The sequence below is a fragment of the Pongo abelii genome, chromosome 11 (genome assembly GCF_028885655.2).
Source record: "Pongo abelii isolate AG06213 chromosome 11, NHGRI_mPonAbe1-v2.0_pri, whole genome shotgun sequence".
NCBI classification, from domain to species: domain Eukaryota; kingdom Metazoa; phylum Chordata; class Mammalia; order Primates; family Hominidae; genus Pongo; species Pongo abelii.
The window spans coordinates 75821389-75843905 of record NC_071996.2 but is presented as its reverse complement, the minus strand read 5'-3'; the positions used below and the strand labels follow the sequence as shown (position 1 = coordinate 75843905).

The window sequence follows — 22517 nt, the reverse complement described above, 5'->3', positions numbered from 1 at the left end:
TAAGGATGATGTTAAAATAAAGTGAAACAAATCAAGTGAGACATACTTTCATATGATGCATTACACACTTGACTATCTAAAATGGTTCAGATGTTAGTTGACATGTTTGGAAAGGGCTTTTTTTTCCCTTAACTGTATTTGAAATTGGAAAGTACTAGGTCTTCATGATGGAAAAAAAGAATAGTAAGTCTTGCTATTGATTTCTGAATAATTAAGAATCTATTCTATGTCAGTCTGGGTTTCTTAACGAATATAGAAGTTGATCTCGCTTACCTAAGCACTGCTTTAACATTTTTAAATACTGGGAAATCTGCTGCAAATAAACTTTTATCCAGGATTCTCAAAATATAAAAACAGCTGTTCTACCTGCTAAGTTCTTCTCCTCCCACCCCATGACTTTAGGGGTGACTCAAAGAAATAATGATTTTCAAAGAAACACTAACCTAGTTAGTAGGCATTGTTTACCAGTTGAGCTATTATCAATTCAAATCTTAATGTCCAGGATTGATATGGTTGTCCTACATCCTTGATTTTCCAACATAGTGCTTTTTAATTTTACTTCAAATAGTCTGTCTCTTTTTTAGTTGATTATTCTCAACACCTAATTTTCGGTTTAGAAAACAGAAGCCACTGTGAGTACTGAGGTCTCTCACTGCAGAACTTACAGTGATCCTCAGAAGCTTTTGAAAACTTGCTTCTAAAAGCAAAGATCTCTCTCCTATAGACAACTGTGCCTGTCATCAAGGAGTCACAACTATGACTGTTTCCACATTTTTTAAAAACAGTCACAGATTTACATTTTGTTTTTCTGTTTCCAAACTCTATTCTTACCTTTTACAAAATTGAATCCCAATTTTTGATTTATGCATTATGGTCAGTATGAGACAATATGACAAAATGAGACAATGGTGACCCAGAGACCTAAGCCAACTGACAATGGATTCATTAGGAGACTGGAGCTCTCTTTGAGTTAAAGACACTTATTATTATAGTTGGTAACCAGCAATAATGTGCTTGTAATTTATTTAAGCCTGTGTTTTATCATGTACATCACTATTTTAAAAGGAATTCGTAATCTTGATTAAGAAGACTAAGAGAGACCCAATAGTGTGCTGGAGCCAGCTCTCATGAGCTGATTGCTTACAGCCATTCCCAACTTCAAATCCAGTGATGCCAGATTGGTAACTTGAAATCGGCCAAAGTGGGAATTTTTCACACCATGGAGATCTACACATGCTACAAACCAGGGCTTTCTCCCATTGTTAGACACTTCCTGGCATGCTAGCGTGTATGCAGGACTGTCAATCCATTCAGCAGGTATGCACTGAGAACCTCGCCTAGTTCTGCTCTAGCTCTCTAGCTCTATAGGTGGCTGTCCAACCCGTTTGACAAAGTACATTGCCACACTCTGTAATTAGAAATCAGCAGTGACTTATGCAGTTGTAAAATTCTGAACTGCATTTGCTTCTTTGCTCAATTAAAACTTGTGTTTCTTTCTCATTTTTAAAAAACCACTTTATTGAGATATGACTGATACATGAAAAGCTCTACCTATTTAATGTAGATAACCTGATGAGTTTGGAGATACATATATAAGACAGAGTAGGGACGGGGCTCAACCCCACCCGCCCAACTAGTGTATTTTTTTCCATACATCCTCACTGACCATGAGAACTTGTAAACTGTGTGATGAAACTGAGAAGCAGCATTCCACCGTCAACCTCAAGGGAGTTAACCCTATCACCCGCATGCACACAAAACCAAGAAAATGACCCATCCTAACCTCTTGCCTCATTATACTACGAAAATCCCCGCCCCAGGAGGTTATTTGCCATTTTTTGATCATGCGATGCATGTATTAACACGATTTCTCACTTCGCCTGCACACCCTGTGCTCTGTCCTGCACATGTAATGACTTTCACTTACCTCATGCTTATTCATGTCATCCTTCTTAAAACACTGCAAGACCTGCCCTCAGAGAGCCAGTCAGAGAACTCTTGCTCCCATGCTGTCTCCCTTGGGCTTGAGCATAGGCCCCAGCAAAGCCTTGTCTGGGAAACTTTCTCACCCTCATGTTAATTTCTGTTGCATGAGAACTCAAGAACAGGTAGGTAATGTATGCACCTATGAGACCATCACGACAACCTATGCCATAAACATTTATCTATCACCTCCAAAGTTTCCTCCTGCCTTCTTATTTATTAGTTATTATTTTTATAAGAATGCTTAACATGAGATCAAATTTGCAAATTTTAAGTATATAACAACCTGCTGTTAATTATAGATACTATGCTTGTACAGTAGATCTCTAGAACTTACTCATCTTAGATACATAGGCACACAAATTCATGTGTGCATACATGTATGTTTTTCTCTCAAAAAATAGTTGATCATAGAAATAAACTTCCCTACACTTAATTTTTAATAAACGCAAGATATGTCAAAGTAAAGCGCTGCTTTCTGCTGTTCTGAAATTTCCAAAAAGTGTTGGCTTTATACTAATATAAAATCCTTTTCTTTGTGCCCTGTTATTTTATTCATGTTTATCTATCCATTTATAAAGATTGCACAATAGGGAAAAAAAAGCCCTATTTGGCAGTTTTTGATATTTATAGTGCTCTGAGAAAGGGCCTGGAGATTCAATTAAGTTTATTAAAAGCAACATTTTATAAGCAATGTAATAAGGACTTAAAAGCACAGTACAAGTGGGAAGCATTTGTAAAAAGCCGAATTTTTAACCTATAGATGACATGGCTGGAAAAGCAGAACTACTGATTGAATTTCTTCCACTGGGGAGCGGGAGAAGAGGCCGGGTGTTAACAATGGCAAGGGTGGAAGGCAGGAGAGGGAGTCGGCTGGGCAGGAAAGTCCTCTATTGATAACCTTCCACTTTGTGGGCATCAGTAATTCTGCTTCTACCTCTTCCAAAGGTTCCTCTCATTTACTCTTCCTACTTTTCTTGCCTCTTTGAGATAGGAAATTGGAAGTGATGGTCATCTGGGAAGGAGCGGCTCCAGTCCGGAAGCCTGGTCTTTATTCAAGGACCCACTCATAGGTAGCCGGCGTGTTCGGAGAGTTGGGAGGGGCAGCGTGCTGTTTCCGTTACTTTTCCCCTAACCTCAGTCTCTTATCTATGTCAGGTAATCAGTTTAGACCCGTGGGAACCCAGCTTCAATCAGGTTTCCTTTGCCTCACTGGGGAGAGGAGGAAATAAGGACGCAAGGAACAAAGTCTGTGACGGTTGAGCATTCGTAAGGAATGGATGACTCCCCAAAGAGTTCCTTCCTAATTCTGCTTTTGAATTTTTATGACACACGAAGTCTCAAAAAGATCTTGGTGAGAAAACTGCTGGGTGATTTCATAGTTTATCTCTTGGCAATTTGAGAATCAATATTCCTGCGTGGTGAGCTGATAAGAGATATAATAATAAAATCTAGGCAGCCGAATATTTTAATAAAAAGGGGTGGTTGCCACCCTGGGGAGCGCATGAAGTCGCCTGAGATTCTGGAAGCCGCTTTCCTTTTGTGCCAAGCCAAAGGCCTTAGATTGTAAAACACAGGGCACCTTGATTGCAAAAACAAAAATAGTGGTAATGTAGAATTAACTGACCCCCAAATGCCTTTTCATTACCAATATCCTTATTTTGGAGGACAACGGTATCTTCCAAAATGAGGCAGTGCGACACAGTAGTTAGACCCTTAGACTGAATCTGCCCTAGGTTGGAGCCTCTGGCGAGGAGTTTCACCTCTGTGCCTCAGTTTCCTCATGAAGAGGATGATACAGAGATAATGTTCCCTGTCATGTTGAGTTGTAACAATTACACAAATATGCCCTTTGCAAAGTGCTCACCAGAAGTATGAAGTAATAATAATTATTATTATTCCTATTATTAATAATAGGGATATATATTACAATATATAATACAATATAATTATAATATAATATAATTATATTATATTATAATATAATTATATAATTATATATAATATATAATTATATTTAATAATATATATTATTATATATAAATATATAATTATATTTAATAATATATATTATTATATATAAATATATAATTATATATAATAATATATATTATATACAAATATATATTAAAATATATTATTATATTTAATAATATATATAATATATAATAAATTTATTATATATTATATATAATAAATTTATTATATTTAATATAATTAAAATAATATAATATAATAATAGAGATATATATTATAATAGGGATATCCCTATTTATAATAGGATATATATATGTTATATATAATAAAATAATAATTATTATTCCCTAGCATGGGAAACATTCAAGCAGAGAAAGACACAATTTCTGCCAGTTTGATTGTCGTAACTTCCAGGTTGTCTCCACATATGATGTCATCTAAATTATTATTATTATTATTATTATTTGAGATGAGTCTTGCTCTGTTGCCCAGGCTGGAGTGCAGTGGTGCGATCCTGGCTCACTGCAACCTTGCCTCCTGGGTTTAAGCGATTCTTCTGCCCCAGCCTCCCAAGTAGCTGGGACTACAGGCACAGGCCACCACACCCAGCTAATTTTTATACTTTTAGTAGAGATGGGGTTTCACCATGTTGGCCAGGCTGGTCTCGAACTCCTAACCTCAAGTGATCTGCCCGCCTTAGCCTCCCAGAGTGCTGGGATTACAGGCATGAGCCACTGTGCCTGGTCTATGTCATTTAAATTAATAATTAACTTTACTATTTAGGAGCAGGTCAAGTAAATGGGGGTAAAACCTGTTTCGGTTATTAATTTAAATTGCCAGTGAAGCCTTTGGTCTAATCATGATGTTTTCTCTGCTAGGTTGTTTCAGAAAAAGCACATTTCACTTGTGGGAGAATTCTTGTAAGCATCAATGGGGCTGGAGCCTGGTCAGGTCCTGGCTCTTTGGAAGGATGTGGCTGTGAAGACTAAGCGCATGGGCAAGATGGCCCTGCAGCCACTCCTGATTACGATAGCAGGGCAGGCACCCAAACGCAGATCACCTTCCAGGGTTCTGCACATCAACCTCACTTTGTGCCATCATCCGTCTGCTTGCAAAATGAAGCTAAGAAAAATAACTTAATCTGAATTCTTAGGACAAAGGTGGACAGGGTTTTTCCTTTACCTATTTGTGTATAAGGTAATATTTGCCTGGCTTGCTCTTAGTAGGCTTAAAGTTGTGGAAATGACATAATTTTAAGGGGTAGTTACTGGGTGGTCCTTCTCAAATGCAAAGGGGAAATGTAGCTACTATTTTCATGATAAAGTCACTGTCATACCTTATTCTCAGTGGCTGCCATTACAACACATTTTTCATTTTACTTGTAAAAGAAAAGGTGAAATCCAGCAAATGCCTCTGCTATGCAAACTCCTAGGTTGGAGAGAACTTGCAAAGCTCCAATTTTCTCTTGGAAAGCTTATTCCAGTCATGGAGGTGGGGGGTGGACTTAAAGGCTTCACCTTTCCCATAACCCATAAAGATGGGTTTATGAGAACTTGGTTAGTTGGGATTTGGAGGAAGCCTTTTTTTCTTGGGTTCTATCTTTAAGGCCCAAGGCAACAAGGTTTTCGTGTGGGGAAATGAAGTTTCAATTCAAAGCACATTAATCAGAAAATATTTCATAATGCTAAGACATAGGCTGGCATAGCTGGTATAATTTAGAACAGGACAGTAATTTATTCTAGGATTGTTTTACATAGGTTTACAGATGGCTTAAATGTTGTGGGTCAGGTGTGAGATCTAGCACATATTTACTACAAAGACAATAATAAAGATGTAATTTCTGGTCTTAGCTCTGTCCTTGCCTCATCCCAGGCAAGTCATACACTTTCTCTTGTTATCTCTTTCTGAATCAGCAATGATGATACTATGAGTTATGCATCTCACCCAAATGCCAACGGGATAAAGAAGATGACATTTATAGAATACCTGAGCTCTTCAGAATGTATTATCTAAGCAAAAGCTTTAAGCATTATATTCAGGAAATTATTCTGCAACTGCCCACCAACCTCTTCAAGCCCCAATAAAATACTCATGGTTCCAAAAAAGCTTTTCCTGATGAACCTCACCCACTCCAGTCACTTCTTTATACTTTTAGCACCTTAGCATCATATTCACATTGTATATTTCACTTTTGATCCACCACTTCATAACATCATCTCTCTAGTTGCTCACACTAGAAACCTCAGCACCCTCCTGGCCCCTCCCTCCCACTTGCTGCGTTTGCAGCTAGTGACACAATCTAATTCCGTTTCAGTGTGTCCTGGGACCCATGGCACTGTCACAGGCTCAGCGCTTTGACATTTTCCACCTGGTTGTCTGCACTGCCCACTCACAGATCTTTCTCACTCTAGCCTGGCCCCTTTCCAATTCATCCTTCTTCTCTGTGCTTCTTTAAGATCTGTTAAAAACTAAATCTGGGCCGGGCGCGGTGGCTCACGCCTGTAATCCCAGCACTTTGGGAGGCCGAGGCGGGCGGATCATGAGGTCAGGAGATGGAGACCATCCTGGCTAACATGGTGAAACCCCGTCTCTACTAAAAATACAAAAAAATTAGCCGGGCGCGGTGGCGGGCGCCTGTAGTCCCAGCTACTCGGGAGGCTGAGGCAGGAGAATGGCGTGAACCCGGGAGGCGGAGCTTGCAGTGAGCCGAGATAGCGCCACTGCACTCCGGCCTGGGCGAAAGAGCGAGATTCCGTCTCGAACAAACAAACAAAAAAACAAAACATAAATCTGATCCTATCTGCTCTCTTCTTAAAATCCTTAAAACTCCTTGGCTTAGCACATAAGACAGTGCTTTTTCTGGTCGCCAGCCACCCTTCTGGGCACTCCCTTTGGCAGCCGCTTGTTCCATGGTAAGTCTTTCTAGAGGGAGGATGCTTGAGTTGAGTCGTGAAGTCCCCTCAAAATTATTCCAAGAAAGAGCTCCCTGTGTTTTCCTGGCTTCACGCTTTTGAGCTTTCGCACACATGGTTGGTTCTGCCTTCAGTGTCCTCTCCTTACCTAGTCATTCTTAGTGGCTTTAACATTTTAGCTTAAGCAACACTTCTACCAAGAAGACTTCTAGGACCCTCCCTCACCCCTTTCCCATCTGTTGTAGATCCTCATCCAGTGAACTCCCATGGAACCATGTAAATGGCTTTTTAAAAACTCATCATTCTGTACCATAGCCTTTCATGCATGGATTTTGTCTATTGCTCATGATAAGCTGTAGGTTCCGTAAAGGCTGGGATTGTACTTTTTGATTTTGTATCAAAATCTAGCATCTACCTTAGAGCCAGGCACAAAGTAGGTCCTCAGTAAATGCCTGCCAAATGAATAGATAAAATTATTACTCTGGGCTGGGCGCAGTGGCTCACGCCTGTAATCCCAGCACTTTGGGAGGTCGAGCTAGGTGGATCACGAGGTCAGGAGGTGGAGACCAGCCTGACTAACATGGTGAAACCCTGTCTCTAGTGAAAATACAAAAATTAGCCGGGTGTGGTGGCGTGCCCCTATAATCCCAGCTACTCAGGAGGCTGAGGCAGGAGAATTGCTTGAACCCGGGAGGCGGAGGTTGCAGTGAGCTGAGATTGCACCACTGCACTCCAGCCTAGGCAACAGAGTGAGACTCTGTCTAAAAAAAAAAAAAAAAAAAAAAAGATTACTCTGGATAGGTGACCAAGGAACAGCAGAGTATCAAAAGCTGCAGCAACTTTAGGGCTTGTAGATAATCTATGACTCAAGAAGTCTACATCATTATTACCAAAAACAGACCATTGTATTCAGTCTCAAATATTATCCATAGCTCCTTTTTACTAAAAAATAGATTTTTCAGTTTTCCATATTAATAAATTATTTCTTTTTTAATTGAAAATATTTTCTTGGCCAGGCGCAGTTGCTCACACCTGTAATCCCAGCACTTTGGGAGGCCGAGGTGGGCGGATCACCTGAGGTCGGGAGTTCGAGACCAGCCTGGCCAACATGGAGAAACCCTGTGTCTACTAAAAATACAAAATTAGCTGGGCGTGGTGGCACACGACTATAATCCCAGGTACTTCTGAGGCAAGAGAATCACTTGAACCAGGGAGTCAGAGGTTGCAGTGAGCCGAGATCACGCCATTGTACTCCATCCTGGGCAACAAGAGCAAAACTCCGTCTCAAAAAAAAAAAAAAATTTTTTTTTTCTTGATTGAGATCTCTCTTCACAAGTCTTTTCCAAGGAAATTTTTTCTCTCTTCTTTTACCACCTACAAGCCATAACAAAGCTTAAAGGTAACTCATAAATTCAATGTCATGGAATCAAGAAAACTAGAAAAGGCAAATTGAAATGTGCAATTTGTTTACCATCAGATGAACGTAGGGGTGGCCACAGCTGCAGAATGTCAGGGTTAGAAGTGCTTCTGATATTGCTGGAGACAGAAGAACTTACTTTCCTGTCCCCTTTCTGTAGCTCCTTCTAACAACAGGAGTGAATAGACAGTGATCCATTCACAGAGAGAAAACTATTCATATGTAAGAAACCTGGATCCAGAGCAGCTCTCACTCAACCAAAGTCTGTGGCCGAAACAAGGGAGGTAAAGATTTTCATTCAGCAGGTAAAGAAATAACTGCAGTGGTGCAGGCAAGACACATTCTTGCATAGATGTCTAGAAAGGGCATCTTTAAAAAAAATTTAATGTTTTTGGGTATATACTAGGTGTATATATTTTGGGGGTACATGTGAATTTTTTTTTTTTTGACATGATGTCTCACTCTGTTGCCCAGGCTAGAATGCAGTGGCACAATTTTGGCTCACTGTAGGCTTGACCTCCTGAGCTCAAGTGATCCTTCCCACTTTAGCCTTTCCAAGTAGCTAGGACTACAGGCGTACACCACTACACCCAGCTACTTTTTGTATTTTTTGTAGCGATGGGATTCCACCATGTTGCCCAGGCTGGTCTTGAACTCCTAGGCTCAAGCGATCCACCAGCCTCGGCCTCCGAAAGTGCTGGGACTACAGGTGTGATCCATTGCGCCCGGTCTTTGTGATGCTTTGATACAAGCATATAGTACGTAATAATCACATTAGGATAACTGAGGGCATCCATTACCTCATTTCTTTGTGTTACGACATCCCAATTCCACTCTTTTAATTATTTAAAAATATATAATAAACTATTGTTGACTGTAGTCACCTTGTTGTGCTATCACATAATAGATCTTATTCATTCTGTCTATGTTTTCACCCATTAACCATCCCAGCATCCTCCTGCCCTCCCCTGCTATGCTTCCAAGCCTCTGGTAATCATCATTCTACTATCTCCATGAGTTCAAGTGTTTTAATTTTTAGCTTCCGTCTTTCTGTGACTGGCTTATTTCACTTAACATAATATCCTCCGGTTCCATCCATATTGTTGCAAATGACATGATTTCATTGTATTTGGGAACAGTATGCCATTGTGTATATGTACCACGTTTTCTTTATCTATTCATCTGTTGATGGGCACTTAGGTTTGCTTCCAAATGTTGGATTTTGTGCACAGTGCTGCAGTAAACATAAGAGTACAGATATCTCTTCAATATATTGATTTCCGTTCTTTTGGTTATATACCTAGCAGTGGGATTGCTGGATCATTTACATTCCCACCAACAGTGTACAAAGGTTCTCCTTTCTCCACATCCTCACCAGCATTCATTATTGCCTGTCTTTTCGATATAAGCCATTCTAAGTGGGGTGAGATGATATCTCATTGTGGTTTTGATTTGCATTTCCCTGATAATTAGTGACACTGAGCCATTTTCCATATACCTGTTGGCCATTTGTATGTCTTCTTTTGAGAAACCCCTATGCAGATCTTTTGCCCATTTTTAACTGGATTATTAGAAAGAGCATCTTTGGAAGGCCCAGGAAAAACTCAACCCCTCACAACAATTTCCAATCATTCCTAGGCACTGGTTCCCAGGAATGGCCTTGGAGCAAGCATGGTTTCACTGAGGAAAGTCCAGGGCCAGCTGAGCCTACCAGAGCAATCGGTAGGCTCACACAGCTTGTGAGGTGTATTTATAAGGTCCCTTGGCTTCCCTCAAGGGAAGGCTTCCACATTATGAGTAGTTAAGAACTTGGGTTCTGAGACCAGAGCAACCTGCATTCAAATCTTTATTCTGCTATTTGCTAGCCATGTAACCCTTGGGCAAGTTATTTAACCTGTCTGAGCCTCAGTTTCCTCATTTGCAAAATGGGGGAAAGTAGTTTTCACACTTCAGTACTGTATGCCTCGTACACCATAAGTGGTCAGTTAACAGAAGTTATCATTATTATCGTTAGCTATTTATAGTAATCAAAAGTAACACAAACCTACTGTAATTCTAATTCACAGGCTACCTAGGCCAAATAATTTTTCCAGACTTTCAAAATGACATAAACTGAAAGGCTTATTGAAGAAGTGTTGCTCAAATGCCCTGCCACCCTATTTAGAGCTGATAATTTGGGTCTCCACATGGCCTACAGTTCCATTCTTAGTTTTTATTCTCGGTATTATAAAGCTGCTTTCTCTTATGAATCAGGAATCAGGAAGCTGCGACATGAGTGGTATACACAGTCTGGTATCCACGGCCCCCCTTCCCTGTCCATGCTTTAATGTGAGTTATCCTGATGTTTGGGTGGCCTCACATGGGCGTCTTCAGCTGACTGAGAAAGTAAGATTCCTAGACTGGATTACAGAGGCAGCTGGCAGCCTTTCAGCTAAATTCTATTTTATAAAGTCTATAAATTTACTCAGAATCCAGTTACCAGCTGGTAGGGGGTGTATAAAACCGTGGAGTTACAGAAGAGAAAAAAGAGTAATTCGATTGAGATTTATCCAAAGGATTTAAAATGTGATTTACCTGTGGGCCAGTTCCTGGTTTCAAGTGAAAACCAAAAACCAGTTCCAAGTTCACTATTTTTTCCTCGTTTTCTTCAGGTTCACCTCCTGAGTCCTAAAACAGGAAACCAAGCACCAATTATTCTAGATGTTGTTTTTACTTTTCATGTAAAGAAGATGATATCTTAGCACTAGTTTTTTTTTTTTTTTTTTTTTTTTCGATTCTAATCTATTAACTTTTGGTTATTTTGGATTAAGCTACAAATTCTAATTACATCAAGCAAGAGAAATGACATATTATGCCTTTCAGGACTTTGCCAAATGATTTATTTCATGCAGTTCAAATTGAATGTCACTGTCTTACATTTATCACAATGCATCTTGCATTGTGCAATTTTACCCTAGAAATGCACTTAGCACCTCGAGATGCATTGTGAGATTTCAACTTCAGAGGTTCACAATACCCAGGGCATTTACAAGCTATTCCCAAAGAGGGATTACGCAGTGGATGGAGGATGCAAATGTGGATGGAGGATGAAGCAGAGGAACAAAACGAGTCTTTGAGGGCTTAGAGATGAAAAACTATAGCTGTTAGTGAATAAGTAAAGTTCTGTGTATGAATTGCAAGTATTTGCTGATTTTAAACAAAGTATGCCACATTCCTTTAAACTAGATTCAAAATGTTAAGTATACTAATATGTTATTCAAACAGTAAGCCTCCCATCCCCTATGAAAGTGACGATCGAGTGCTCCAGGGTATGAATTCTCTCAGTGACTTACATGTTGAAAAGTATCCAGGGCCAGGTGGGAGGCCACAGGACCTCACCTACAATGTTGGCACTTACAACTTCTAGCCATTAAAGTGAGGTGTGTTGTTCTTATCATGAACGAATTGTTAATATTTCAACTTGTGGGGAACAGGGGTGTTCAATTTACACACATCCCTTGCTTCAAAGGGCCTTTTGTTAGACAGATATGATGAAATTTCACTTCAAACAACCATTACCGACTTTGGCAAATTTAGGTGTGGATGCAGCAGGTGCATGTGTCAATAAAGGTAGCATTAGTGTCCGTAAGAAAAACCTTACTTACCTTAATTAGTGGTGGGAAGTGAAACAAATTTATGTAATCATGGGTTAATTTCTCAATGGCTGACTGTAAAAAAAAATCATATGACTTTATTAATGATCCAATAATACCAAGAGAAGATTAAAATCATTGGGTACAAACAAAAACATTCCTTATTTACCTAGTTCATAAAATATCTTGGGGGCGTTAATATCCAACGTCTATTTAGAATAAATCTCATTGTCCAAAGCAGTGTAGGTGGTTTGTAATTATTTAAAGGACCAGAAAATTTTAAAAACTATTTTTTATTTTGGAGACCAGGTCTTATTCTATCGTGTAGGCTGGAGTGCAATAATGCCATCATAACTCACCACAGCCTTGAACTCCTGAGCTCAAGAGATTCTTCCATCTCAGCCTCCCAAGTGGCTGGGACTCAGGCACACACCACCACACCCAGCTAATTTATTTTATTTTTTTGTAGAGATGGGGTCTTACTCTGTTGCTCAGGCTGGTCTTGAAATCCTGGCCTCCTGCCTTGGCCTCTCAAAGTGCTGGGATTACAGGGATGAGGCCAAGAAAAGGAAGACATTTTAAAGATGTTGAACCTCAGACTAAGCAATAAATAAAACAATTTTTCAAACACCGGCAGAGTATAGTACTGAGAAGTGGATGTTCTATTGTACAGAATGCAGGTGCCACTCTGAATAACAGTGAGAAAAGCAACATAGCACATGAGTATAACACCAGACTTTCAGGAAGGCTAGAATCTCACTAAAAGGTTGATTGCATTATAAGAACATTTCTATAGATATGTGTCCAACATCCCCTCTGCCAATGAAACACAAAGAAATCTGAAAGGAAAGGAAGACAATTTAAATGATGATTTTTTGGATACTCAGCAGGCACAGTTCAGATTTTCTAAGAACTGATTGCAGAGAGAGTAAAAAAGTACCAACCTGAGAAAATTAGATGCATTTTATTTTAAAGCAAAATAACTGTTGACAGCTGACAATGTAATGAACAGTTATTGGGTGTCCAATCCTACTTCTTACACTCTACTCCTCCACAAGAGGGCTTGCAGGCTCAGAGAAGAAGGGAGCCATGGTCAGGCTTAAAGGGAGGGACAAACACACAGGAAAAGAATGGGTGGGGGCCGGGTGCAGTGGCTCACATCTGTAATCCCAGCACTTTGGGACGCTGAGGTGGGCGGATCATGAGGTCAGAAGTTCGAGACCAGCCTGACCAACATGGTGAAGCCCTGTCTCTACTAAAAATACAAAAATTAGCCAGGTGTGGTAGCCTGCGCCTGTAATTCCAGCTACTCAGGAGGCTGAGGCAGGAGAATCGCTTGAATCCGGGAGGCGGAGGTTGCAGTGAGCCAAGATCGCACCATTGCACTTCAGCCTGGGTGGCAGAGCGAGACTCCAGCTCAAAAAAACAAACAAACAAACAAAAAGAAAGGGGAAATACTGCTCCACTGTCCAGTTTGATCACCTACCATTTAAGGACTGAGAGACTCTTGGAGAAAGTACACAACAATTGTGCCTTCCTCAGTGAAAGTGCAAAGAATAAAGGATGCATTCTTACCATCAGGCTGTGTGTGAGAAAAACTTCTGACAAGGACCAGGAGGACTCCTCCAGTGTGGATCTACTCATCCCCAAAGGCCCAGCTTGGAGCATTACTTATCTTAATTGAGAGTCTATGCAGGGCCCTCCTAGAGTAAGTGCACATGACCCTTTCCCTTTATCTTTCCCTCTCATATAAACTTGTTGGAAATCCCCATGCTCTGGCTGAGTTTAGTGGTCACCTGTTGGCTGAACCCCCGCTGGGTAGCCATTCTTACATACAGGCCCAGCCTTGGCAGTAAGGGGGAGGGTCCGCATTCCACACTTTGGAGACTGCCCCTCTGTGAATGACTGTCTTTAGAAGCTCGTGCAGACTCACTCAGGAGTTTGAGGGCAGTGTTAGGTCCCCCAACAGATGCAGGCTACTCCTTCATTTGGAGCTCTGGGCAGACCCTCTGCAGAGGTCATAAAAAGAGGACATTACACTGACTCCACTCTAGTGGGTCAAATAATTTTTTTTTTTTTAACTTTTAAGTGGCTGCTTCCAACAGGGCTTTTTCTCTCTGCATGTTCCTTGGCTTCTCTGCAAGCTTAGACCCCTGTCCCCTGTCCCTGCCTTTTTTTTTTTTTTTTTTTTTTTCAGACAGGGTCTCACTGTATTGCCCAGGCTGTAGTGCAGTAGTGCAATCATAGTTCATGGCAGCCTCAACCTCTTGGGCTCAAGCGATCCTCCCACCTCAACCTCCCAGGTAGCTGGGATCACCACAGGTGTGCACCACATGCCTGGCTAATTTTTGCATTTTTTGCAGAGGCAAGGTTTCGCCATGTTGCCCAGTCTGGTCTTGAACTCCTGGTTTCAAGTGAGTTGCCCACCTTGACCTCCCAAAGTGCTGGGATTACAGGCTTGAGCCACAGTGCCTGGCCCTTAGACCCTTTTGACCACCGATTCTATCTTAAAGCTTTTCCAACCTTTGACTTTTGTAACAGCATTCTCTCCTCATTTCCTACTTTGTGGACAGATATTCCTGTCTTCCTCTTCACTTTCCTGGCCACACACATCCTTTCTGCCAAAGACAGAAAGCTTCCTAGCTGGAAGAAGACTACTCTTGGGCAGGGTGTAGAGGTGCCTGTGCTTTCCTTTGTTTTATTATTATTTTTTAATGAGGTGAAATTCACATACCATAAAATTAACCATTTTAAAGTGGGCAATTGAGTGGCATTTAGCACATTCACAGTGTTGTGCAACCAGTACCTCTATCTAGTTCCAAAACATTTTCATCACCCCCAAAGGGGACTCTACTCCCATTAGGCAGTCAATAACCATTGCCTCCTCCCCACAGCAGCTGGCAATCACTGACTGCTTTCTGTCTCTATGGATTCGCCTGTTCAGGATGTCTCATACAATATGTGACCTTTGTGTCTGGCTGCTTTCATTTAGCATCATGTTCAAGGCTCATCTATGCTGCCACGCATATCAGTGTGGAGTCCTAATAAGTTAAGTAAGCAACAACGAGGAGGGGGTCCCGGGGCGGGGGGTGGGTAACAATTGTTCTGAGAGACGGCTAATCACAGACAATCACAACAACCTGTTCCCAAATACCTCATTCTGCAAGTAACTCCAGCAGCATGACCTTGTCTGCACACCCTATCTGCATGTAGCCCGTCCAGTATGAGCCCATAAAACTTCCCTCAAGCCCCTGCCTCTTGGCAGACAGCCCCTTCTCTGCTGTGCTGCCCATTGCACCCTTGCAACACATCTTCATACTTTCTTTACCTACGACTGTCTTGGTAAATTCTTTTACTACCTGCGGCAGCGGCCCCAGCCAGTCTGCCCATAACAATCAATACTTCATTGTGCTTTCCTTCTTGAGCTTGAGAACAGCCCTCTTACCTGTGACATCTTCCCCTTCTCTCCATTCGCATTTTTGCTACACTGCAGTGCTTATTATTCTCCACATTTATACCCTCCTGTATTTTCAAAACCCAGCCTTGCCTTTTTAATCCATTTTAAAACTTCCAGAAGCAAAGTGTAAACATGTCAATTCTCAATACTCCCAACAGCTGGTCAAATTCCAGCTCTTCCCCCCAGCCTGAAGTTGTAAGCTGTCCAGGATCCGGCCCCACCTTCCTTCCACTTCAGGTGCCGTGCATTCTACTCATCACCCGTGTTCTGCAGACGGAGCTGCTTATGCTACTTAGGTCGGGACTCGTCTTTTCTGTTCCTCCACATTCTCTTCCATTTCTCTTAACTCTGTGTTCTCTCTGTCTAGATTAACGTTCTTTCCTTTCCTGGTCTACATTCCAAAATCTGTCATTCCTCCAAGATCCGGCTCAAGGGCCACCCACTGTGAAGTTTCCCCTCTCTATCTCCCACCATGGTCTGTCCCAAGTCTGGGTAATGAATCGGTCCTTTCCTCCCAATTGCCAAGGAGATGCTGTATGCACGTTTAATCTTTTCTCTGAGATGTAAATTCCTTAACCACAGGTTTCTTTGAATCTTCATAGGCCCAGTCTCACAATTAGTAGACATTCACTGAATTTGTTGAACAATAAACAGTAAGTCTGGACTTTGCTTGCCTAAATGATCCTGCTCAGCCTGAAAGGGGTACTTAGGTTATCCAGGGCCACCCTTGGAAAGATGTAAATCACTGAGGGGTTCTGGTGAGATATCCCAGCTCACCACCCTTCCTCTGAACTGATCCTTAAGGAATACTGGGGCTTTTCAAAGATGGCAGGTGGGAAGGGGAGGTGGGAGCATCTTGTTTGGCATCTGCCAAATAGGACAAGATTTACAAAATTTCTTTTCTGGAGCTCTGAAACATCTCTGTACTGCAGAAAATACTTTTTCCTACTCTGGCCCACCTAAGCCAGCATAGCTTTTAGGATGGACTTGCCCACACCCAGAGGCTGGGATTACATTCTTTGCCAGCCTTTGAGAAATATGCTATGCATGAGTTTTCCTGCCCTTCTAGGAGGGAGAAGACAGCAAGGTCCTCTTTCTGTTGTGGAGATGGTCTCTGGTGGGTGAGTGCCAAGCTGTTACGCAAAGGGTGCTGAGAGTCTGTAAGGATGTTTCTTCCCGGACCTAGGGTCCACAGAATGAAATGAATGGGCTGTCTTTGGGCCTTAATGGGGATTTCTCTAGAAAGGTCAGTGTGGGTAGCTCTGAGGTAGGGCCTAGTTGGTGTGCTGGTAGAGCCTTTGTGAAGGTGTGGATTTGGACAGCAGGCTGCCTTTTCTAAATTTTCTCCTTTATTCTGTTTCTCTTCTTTCTAACCTGTACACACTCGTCCATCTACCCACACTGGAATGGGGGTGAGGGTTTGGGGAGCAAACCTGATTTTATTCTAAGATCTCTCTTGAAACAAGATTAGTCACAATGACCACACAGATGCCGGCAATTCTTACTCAGCTTAAGTTGCTAAATTGAAAAAAGCAAAAACAAACAAACAAAAAACAACCATGACCACGACCACCACAACGAACACAGAGGTTTAGCTTTGAAACTACTCAAAACTTAAGTTTTGGGGGAAATGTTAGAATTTCCTGAGTAAGTGGGGATTAAAACACATACATGGTGGTGTCTGTTCCAGGTCATAATGACAAAAATTACAAATGCCTTTAGGTTACTGCATTGGCTTAGGTTTCCCTCTGGCCATGCAGAAATTCCGGGGTCCCTAGGGATTCCTGATGGATTTTTGTCCTCTCTAGAATTAAACTGAGTCACCTCCTGCTATTCTGGGTGGATGGCTGTTTTCCAGGCACCACGCTGCCTTTGTAGTATTTCTTACAGCTGTCATTTACCATTATCACATAAGCAGTATCTGTTTTCTCCACCAGATTAGAGACTTCCTGAGGGCAGGGGGGTGATATTCAGGTATCTCCCTGTGACTCCTACTATACCACGTATGCACCTTTTTGCTGTTGGATTATGAGGAAGGAATAGGGGTGCCTGGGGGCAGCCGCTGATTATCAGCTGGTGTAAGCATTTCAGCACAGTAATGACCAGCATAGCACCGTTTCCATCTGCAGCCCCTAACACGTGATCTGCTGCATAGTAGGTGCTCAATAAAGATTTGTTGATGGAGGCCAGGCCTGGTGGCTCACGCCTGTAATCCCAGCACTTTGGGAGGCTGAGGCAGGTGGATCATTTGAGGTCAGGAGTTGGAGACCAGCCTGGAAAACATGGTGAAGCCCCATCTCTACTAAAAATACAAACATTAGCTGGGTGTGGTGGCATACTTCTGTAATCCTAGCTACTTGGGAGGCTGAGGCAGGAGAATTGCTTGAACCCAGGAGGCAGAGGGTGCAATGAGCTGAGATTGCGCCTTTGCACTCCAGCCTGGGCAACACAGCAAGAATCCATCTCAGAAAACAAAAAAAAACGTTTGCTGAAGGAATGTTGTCCCTTTCTGAGGTACCTTGAAGTGAATGATATGCCCCTTGGAGACAATGCCCATGTCTTTCAGGTCTTCTTCCTCCAGCAGCAGCAGCCGCTTCCCTGTAATGTTGTTTTCTTTAAACAAGCTTGCATATACACTCATCTCTGCTGAAGAGTCACCTGAAGGAAGTGATTAGAAAGCAGAATAAAATTAGATGCAATCACATCCAAAACAAAGTTAACTCCATGAATTAAGAAGGTAACTTATTCCACTTGCCTTTTCTGACGAGTTGCTGAACCCAACAATACTGTGAAAGAGAAGACACATACGGTTTTGAAGATTCACACATGGTCAGTGGCCAGTCTTCACAGTAAACATAGAGTTTTCAATAGATCAAAATAGCTTTAATTCCTGGCTCAACCACAAAGGTAAAATAGAAGACTTTCTCTTTGTAGTTTTAAAACCTCAAGCTTTCAAATGGGAGATATCCCTCTCTTCGGGGGTCTTGGACAGTTAAAAGACCATTAGTTTTCCTCCTTCTTTGGGAGATATTTTTAAATCCTTTCAAGAGGGTTCTTTCTTACAGTGATTTTTCCATTTATGTGCCAGTGGTCCCCTGGATTGCTGAGGGGCACCGGTTTACTCAGGAATTGTATGAGTTCCAGGGACCACACAGCAGTGGACAGAGCAACAGACAGAAGGAATCTTCTGTTCTAGGCCAGGTCATGAAGTAGCCATGTGGCCCTGGCCAAGTCAAAGTGTGGAGCTTCCTATGTAGAATGAGGAGATTGGACCCAGTGACCTAAGCTTAGTCCCTGTATATCACAGGGTCTGGGTTTACTGGTGGCCTCTCACAGTACCTTTGTGAGGGGAGAAGGATGGGAGGCCAGACTCAGTCCCTCTGATTCTCTGGGGGAGCCCTCAACTCTGGAATTTTATTTAAGTGGCCTGGAAACCACTCAACCTCAGAGCAAAGACTAAAAATAGCTGTTAGAACTCAGTGATTTTTCAAAAATTTCTTTTCAAATGACAGGGGAAACTTCGCAGCTAGGGATAAAGAGATTATATCCAGGATAGTGAATAAAGGAGACCCTGAGTCCTCTTTCCTTGTTAAGCAAGGCTGGCAGGAAAGTGAGACTCACTGGGGCTCAGTGAATGGGAAGAAATAGTGGCAACTGGTGCCAAGTTTCCTTACCCTATGGAAGCCAAAGAGGTTAGCTAATGTTGAAAGCAGGTGCACTTCAAAAGAATACAAAGGGCAGAGAGGGAAATGCCTGGGCCCAAAACCAGGTTGAGCTAGGTAAACAGATCTTTTGAGGAGTTTCCAGTAGCTAGTCTGCACTTTGTGGCACCTGGTCTGTTCCCTGGGCTGGAGCCCAAACCCACTAAGGCTGGCATTACATCTTTTGTTTTTTTCATTTTCATTTAGCGATACCCTGAACTTGTTAAATAGACCTGGATAGGCATAAGTCCCTGAGTTTTATAGAACTTAAAAAAAATTTTTTTTTTAGATGAAGCCTTGCTCTGTTGCCCAGGCTGGAAGTACAGTGGTGTGATCTCGGCTCACTGCAACCTCCACCTTCCATGTTCAAGCAATTCTCTTGCCTCAGCCTCCCAAGTAGCTGGGATTACAGGCATGTGCCACCACAGCTGGCTCATTTTTGTATTTTTAGTAGAGATGGGGTTTCACCATGTTGGCCAGGCTGGTCTCGAACTCTTGACCTCAAGTGATCCTCCTGCCTCAGCCTCCCAAAGTGCTGGGATTACAGGCCACTGCGCCCAACCTAGTCTCTGAGTTTTCACATCAGGAATTTTCATATCTGTTTTGTCACTAAGAAAATAGATATGGCGATGTAACAGACTAAGTTGGATTGTTTCTCAGGGTTTCTATCAAGAATGCAGAGTGCAGGACTTCCTTTGGACTTCAACAGTCTGAGTGCAGCCTCTCAAAAACATAGAGCTTCTCTGGCTAAAGCTACAGAGAATGTCTGGGCGTGCTTGTGTCTATTCCCGCTTGGGAGGCCAGAATAAGGCTGGCAAATATGATGCCTCACTTTCAAACAGGCCTGAGGTGGAAGGAAAGCCAGTTCAGTGGTGTCCCAGCCCAGCACTGCCTTGACCAGATCCTCCTCCACCATGGCTCAAGGCCATCCCTGTTCTTGTAAAAAGATTTAAGATAACTTTTCCTTCAAGTATGTTCACTTGTTTTCCTGAGCTGCCACTTTAATTTCCTCATTGGTATTTGTTATTGTATTCTGGAATACTTTCAGAGCAAATTAGGAAGGTAGAACCCACTTAGAAGATTTGCAGAGATACTTGCTTTACTCTTGAGGCTTTATTTTCAATCATTATTGCATTAAAAATAGAAAAAAGGCCAGGCACAGTGGCTCACACCTATAATCCCAGCACTTTTGTAGGCTGAGGCGGGCAGATCACTTGAGGTCAGGAGTTCGAGACCAGCCTGGCCAACATGGTGAAACCCCCATCTCTACTAAAAATACAAAAATTAGCCAGGCATGCTGGTGGGCACCTATAGTCTTAGCTACTCAGGAGGCTGAGGCAGGAGAATCGCTTGAACCTCAGGAGGTGGAGGTTGCAGTGAGCCGAGATGGCACCACTGCACTCCAGCCTGGGAGACACAGCAAGAAAAGAATTTGTCAACTTCTCCTAGTTAGACTTTCCTAAAGCCCAATCTCTTCCCCTAAAAACTTAGGGAAAAATTTATGAAATACCTGCCCAAGTCAAATAAGGCATGAATACAAAGAGCTTACCACATCGTCTTCTGTCCATGCACCGATCTCAAAGGAAGGCAGCAGCTGCATGGGAAATATGCATGAAATGAAAAAAAAAGTAATATTATCATTGTCTTTTTGGTTCATCCTCTTGTCTCACTCTTTCAGCTCTCAGCTGCTGCTCTGGCTTGGTTCCTCCTGCAGGTTGGGTTGAATGGAAAACAGTTTTCCTGACCTTAAGAGGCAGTTCTCAGTGCTCCAGTAATGTTCACCAATCTCTCAGTAACAATTCATGTACTTTGGGAGCTGTTTCATATTCCTCTGTTGGTACTTGGTTTTTACATCCCACAATCAGGCCTCAGCAGTCAAGGAATTTCTGACATTTTCTCAGAGACCTAGAGTCTTCCTGAGAGTCTCAGCCAACATGAGGACTGTTGGATTATTAATGAAAATTCCAAAGCAACCACTTAGTAACCAGATGATGTATTATGCCTGTTCTCAAGGGGGAATTTCTAAGTGTTTAAAGATCTCATTTGCACAATATTTTAAAAACCAAATGTTAGCACCCACGGATGAAGAAGGACATGGGAAATTGGTAAGGTCCTAAGAAACCCAGGCTGCAGACTTGCTCTAACTAAAACAGATTAAAATACCTCCTGTGAGGTTCACAAGTACAAATGAAGATGTCTCCAGAGGACTTCAGCCTGCACCATTTTCAGAGCCAAAGAACTACTTACTGTCTTCAGTATATGCCCCATGGCCATCTAAATAATAAATGCTTACATAATTTTTAGAAGTCTGTGTGTCCTATAAGTCAAATTAGAGTTTGGTACAGCTATTAGCTTTAACTAGCCTAACTTGCTCCCCAAAAATGAATTGCTTATGAGATAATATGGCAAAACGTCACTCATCTTCTGTTACAAATAATATTTTCTTGTGAGTGAGTTTCAAAAAAAAGAAGTTGAGTTTGGTTGCTTTTACTGTTAGCATAAAAATCAGAGGGTAGGTGAGTTAACCTTTCTAACTTACAGGTATTTTGTACCCACATGCTCAAAATTCTGCTAGGAAGGGCACAGCCCCTGCCTTCAAGGAGCTTTTAATTTAACTGGGGCTAATACAGGTATAAATTATACCTGGGGTACTCCAAGGCCACCTGAATCTTGGTTTACTTAATGCCTAACATACTGCCTGGCATACGGTATCTGGTAAATTTTTGTTGAGTCATTTTAAGGAATGAATAAAATTAAAGGGTGCATTTACTGGAATGCTAAGTTCTCTGGTATAGAGTTCAATGTCTATGGGTATACCATAGACAGATGTATTCACAAAGGGATTCGTAAAATAAGATGGGAGAATGGAGGGCAGCACGGCTTGAGCTGGGTCCTGCAGGGCAAGAAGAGAGGTGATTCCGGGTAAAGAGAAGCAACGAGGCAAAATGTGGCATGGCGGGAGAGGGAGGGACAGGAGGGAAGGATGGGAATGGAAGGCAGTGAGTTCATGTTGGAGGAAAAAGGGGAAATGAGGCAGACAGGGTGGGGAGGCAAGCGGAAAAACCCACTAGCTGAAATGGATATGAATGTGTAGGTTTGAGTATTTATAGACAAGTTGTCAGGACATAAAGTACACACTGAAATCGATCGTGTTCTGCATATACTCTGTTACCTGCATGTGCTTCCCTTCCCTCCAGGGTTGCCTTTACCTCCTCGGAAACACTTGAGGTGGGTAGGAATCATCACACACACTCACTTGCTTTAATAATGGGGAAAGGAGAAAGACTTGAGGAACAGAATCTAAAGCTGAACTGGATCAAAGAAAATAGGTGACAATTTTGTCTCTTCACAGGGCAGCTGGACACAGCTGCAGAATCATGCCATTCCCTTCTCCCATCACAGAAGCAAATGTGAAATACGAAACTTTTTTGGTTCGTT

At 42.0% G+C, this 22517-nt stretch overlaps 1 protein-coding gene across 5 annotated transcripts in view; it reads right to left on the bottom strand.

Annotated features, from left to right (window-relative positions):
* MAP3K20 (mitogen-activated protein kinase kinase kinase 20) overlaps window positions 1–22517 on the bottom strand; it is a 193648-nt gene that overhangs the window by 18968 nt on the left and 152163 nt on the right. For all 5 annotated transcript variants that reach the window (XM_024243279.3, XM_024243281.3, XM_063712868.1 and 2 more), the window contains 5 exons: window positions 20629–20673; window positions 18134–18164; window positions 17897–18036; window positions 11934–11996; window positions 10864–10956 (listed from right to left, as the gene is read on the bottom strand). In XM_024243279.3, the coding sequence (XP_024099047.2) occupies window positions 10864–10956; window positions 11934–11996; window positions 17897–18036; window positions 18134–18164; window positions 20629–20673 (372 nt within the window). The remainder of the gene's footprint in view (window positions 1–10863; window positions 10957–11933; window positions 11997–17896; window positions 18037–18133; window positions 18165–20628; window positions 20674–22517) is intronic.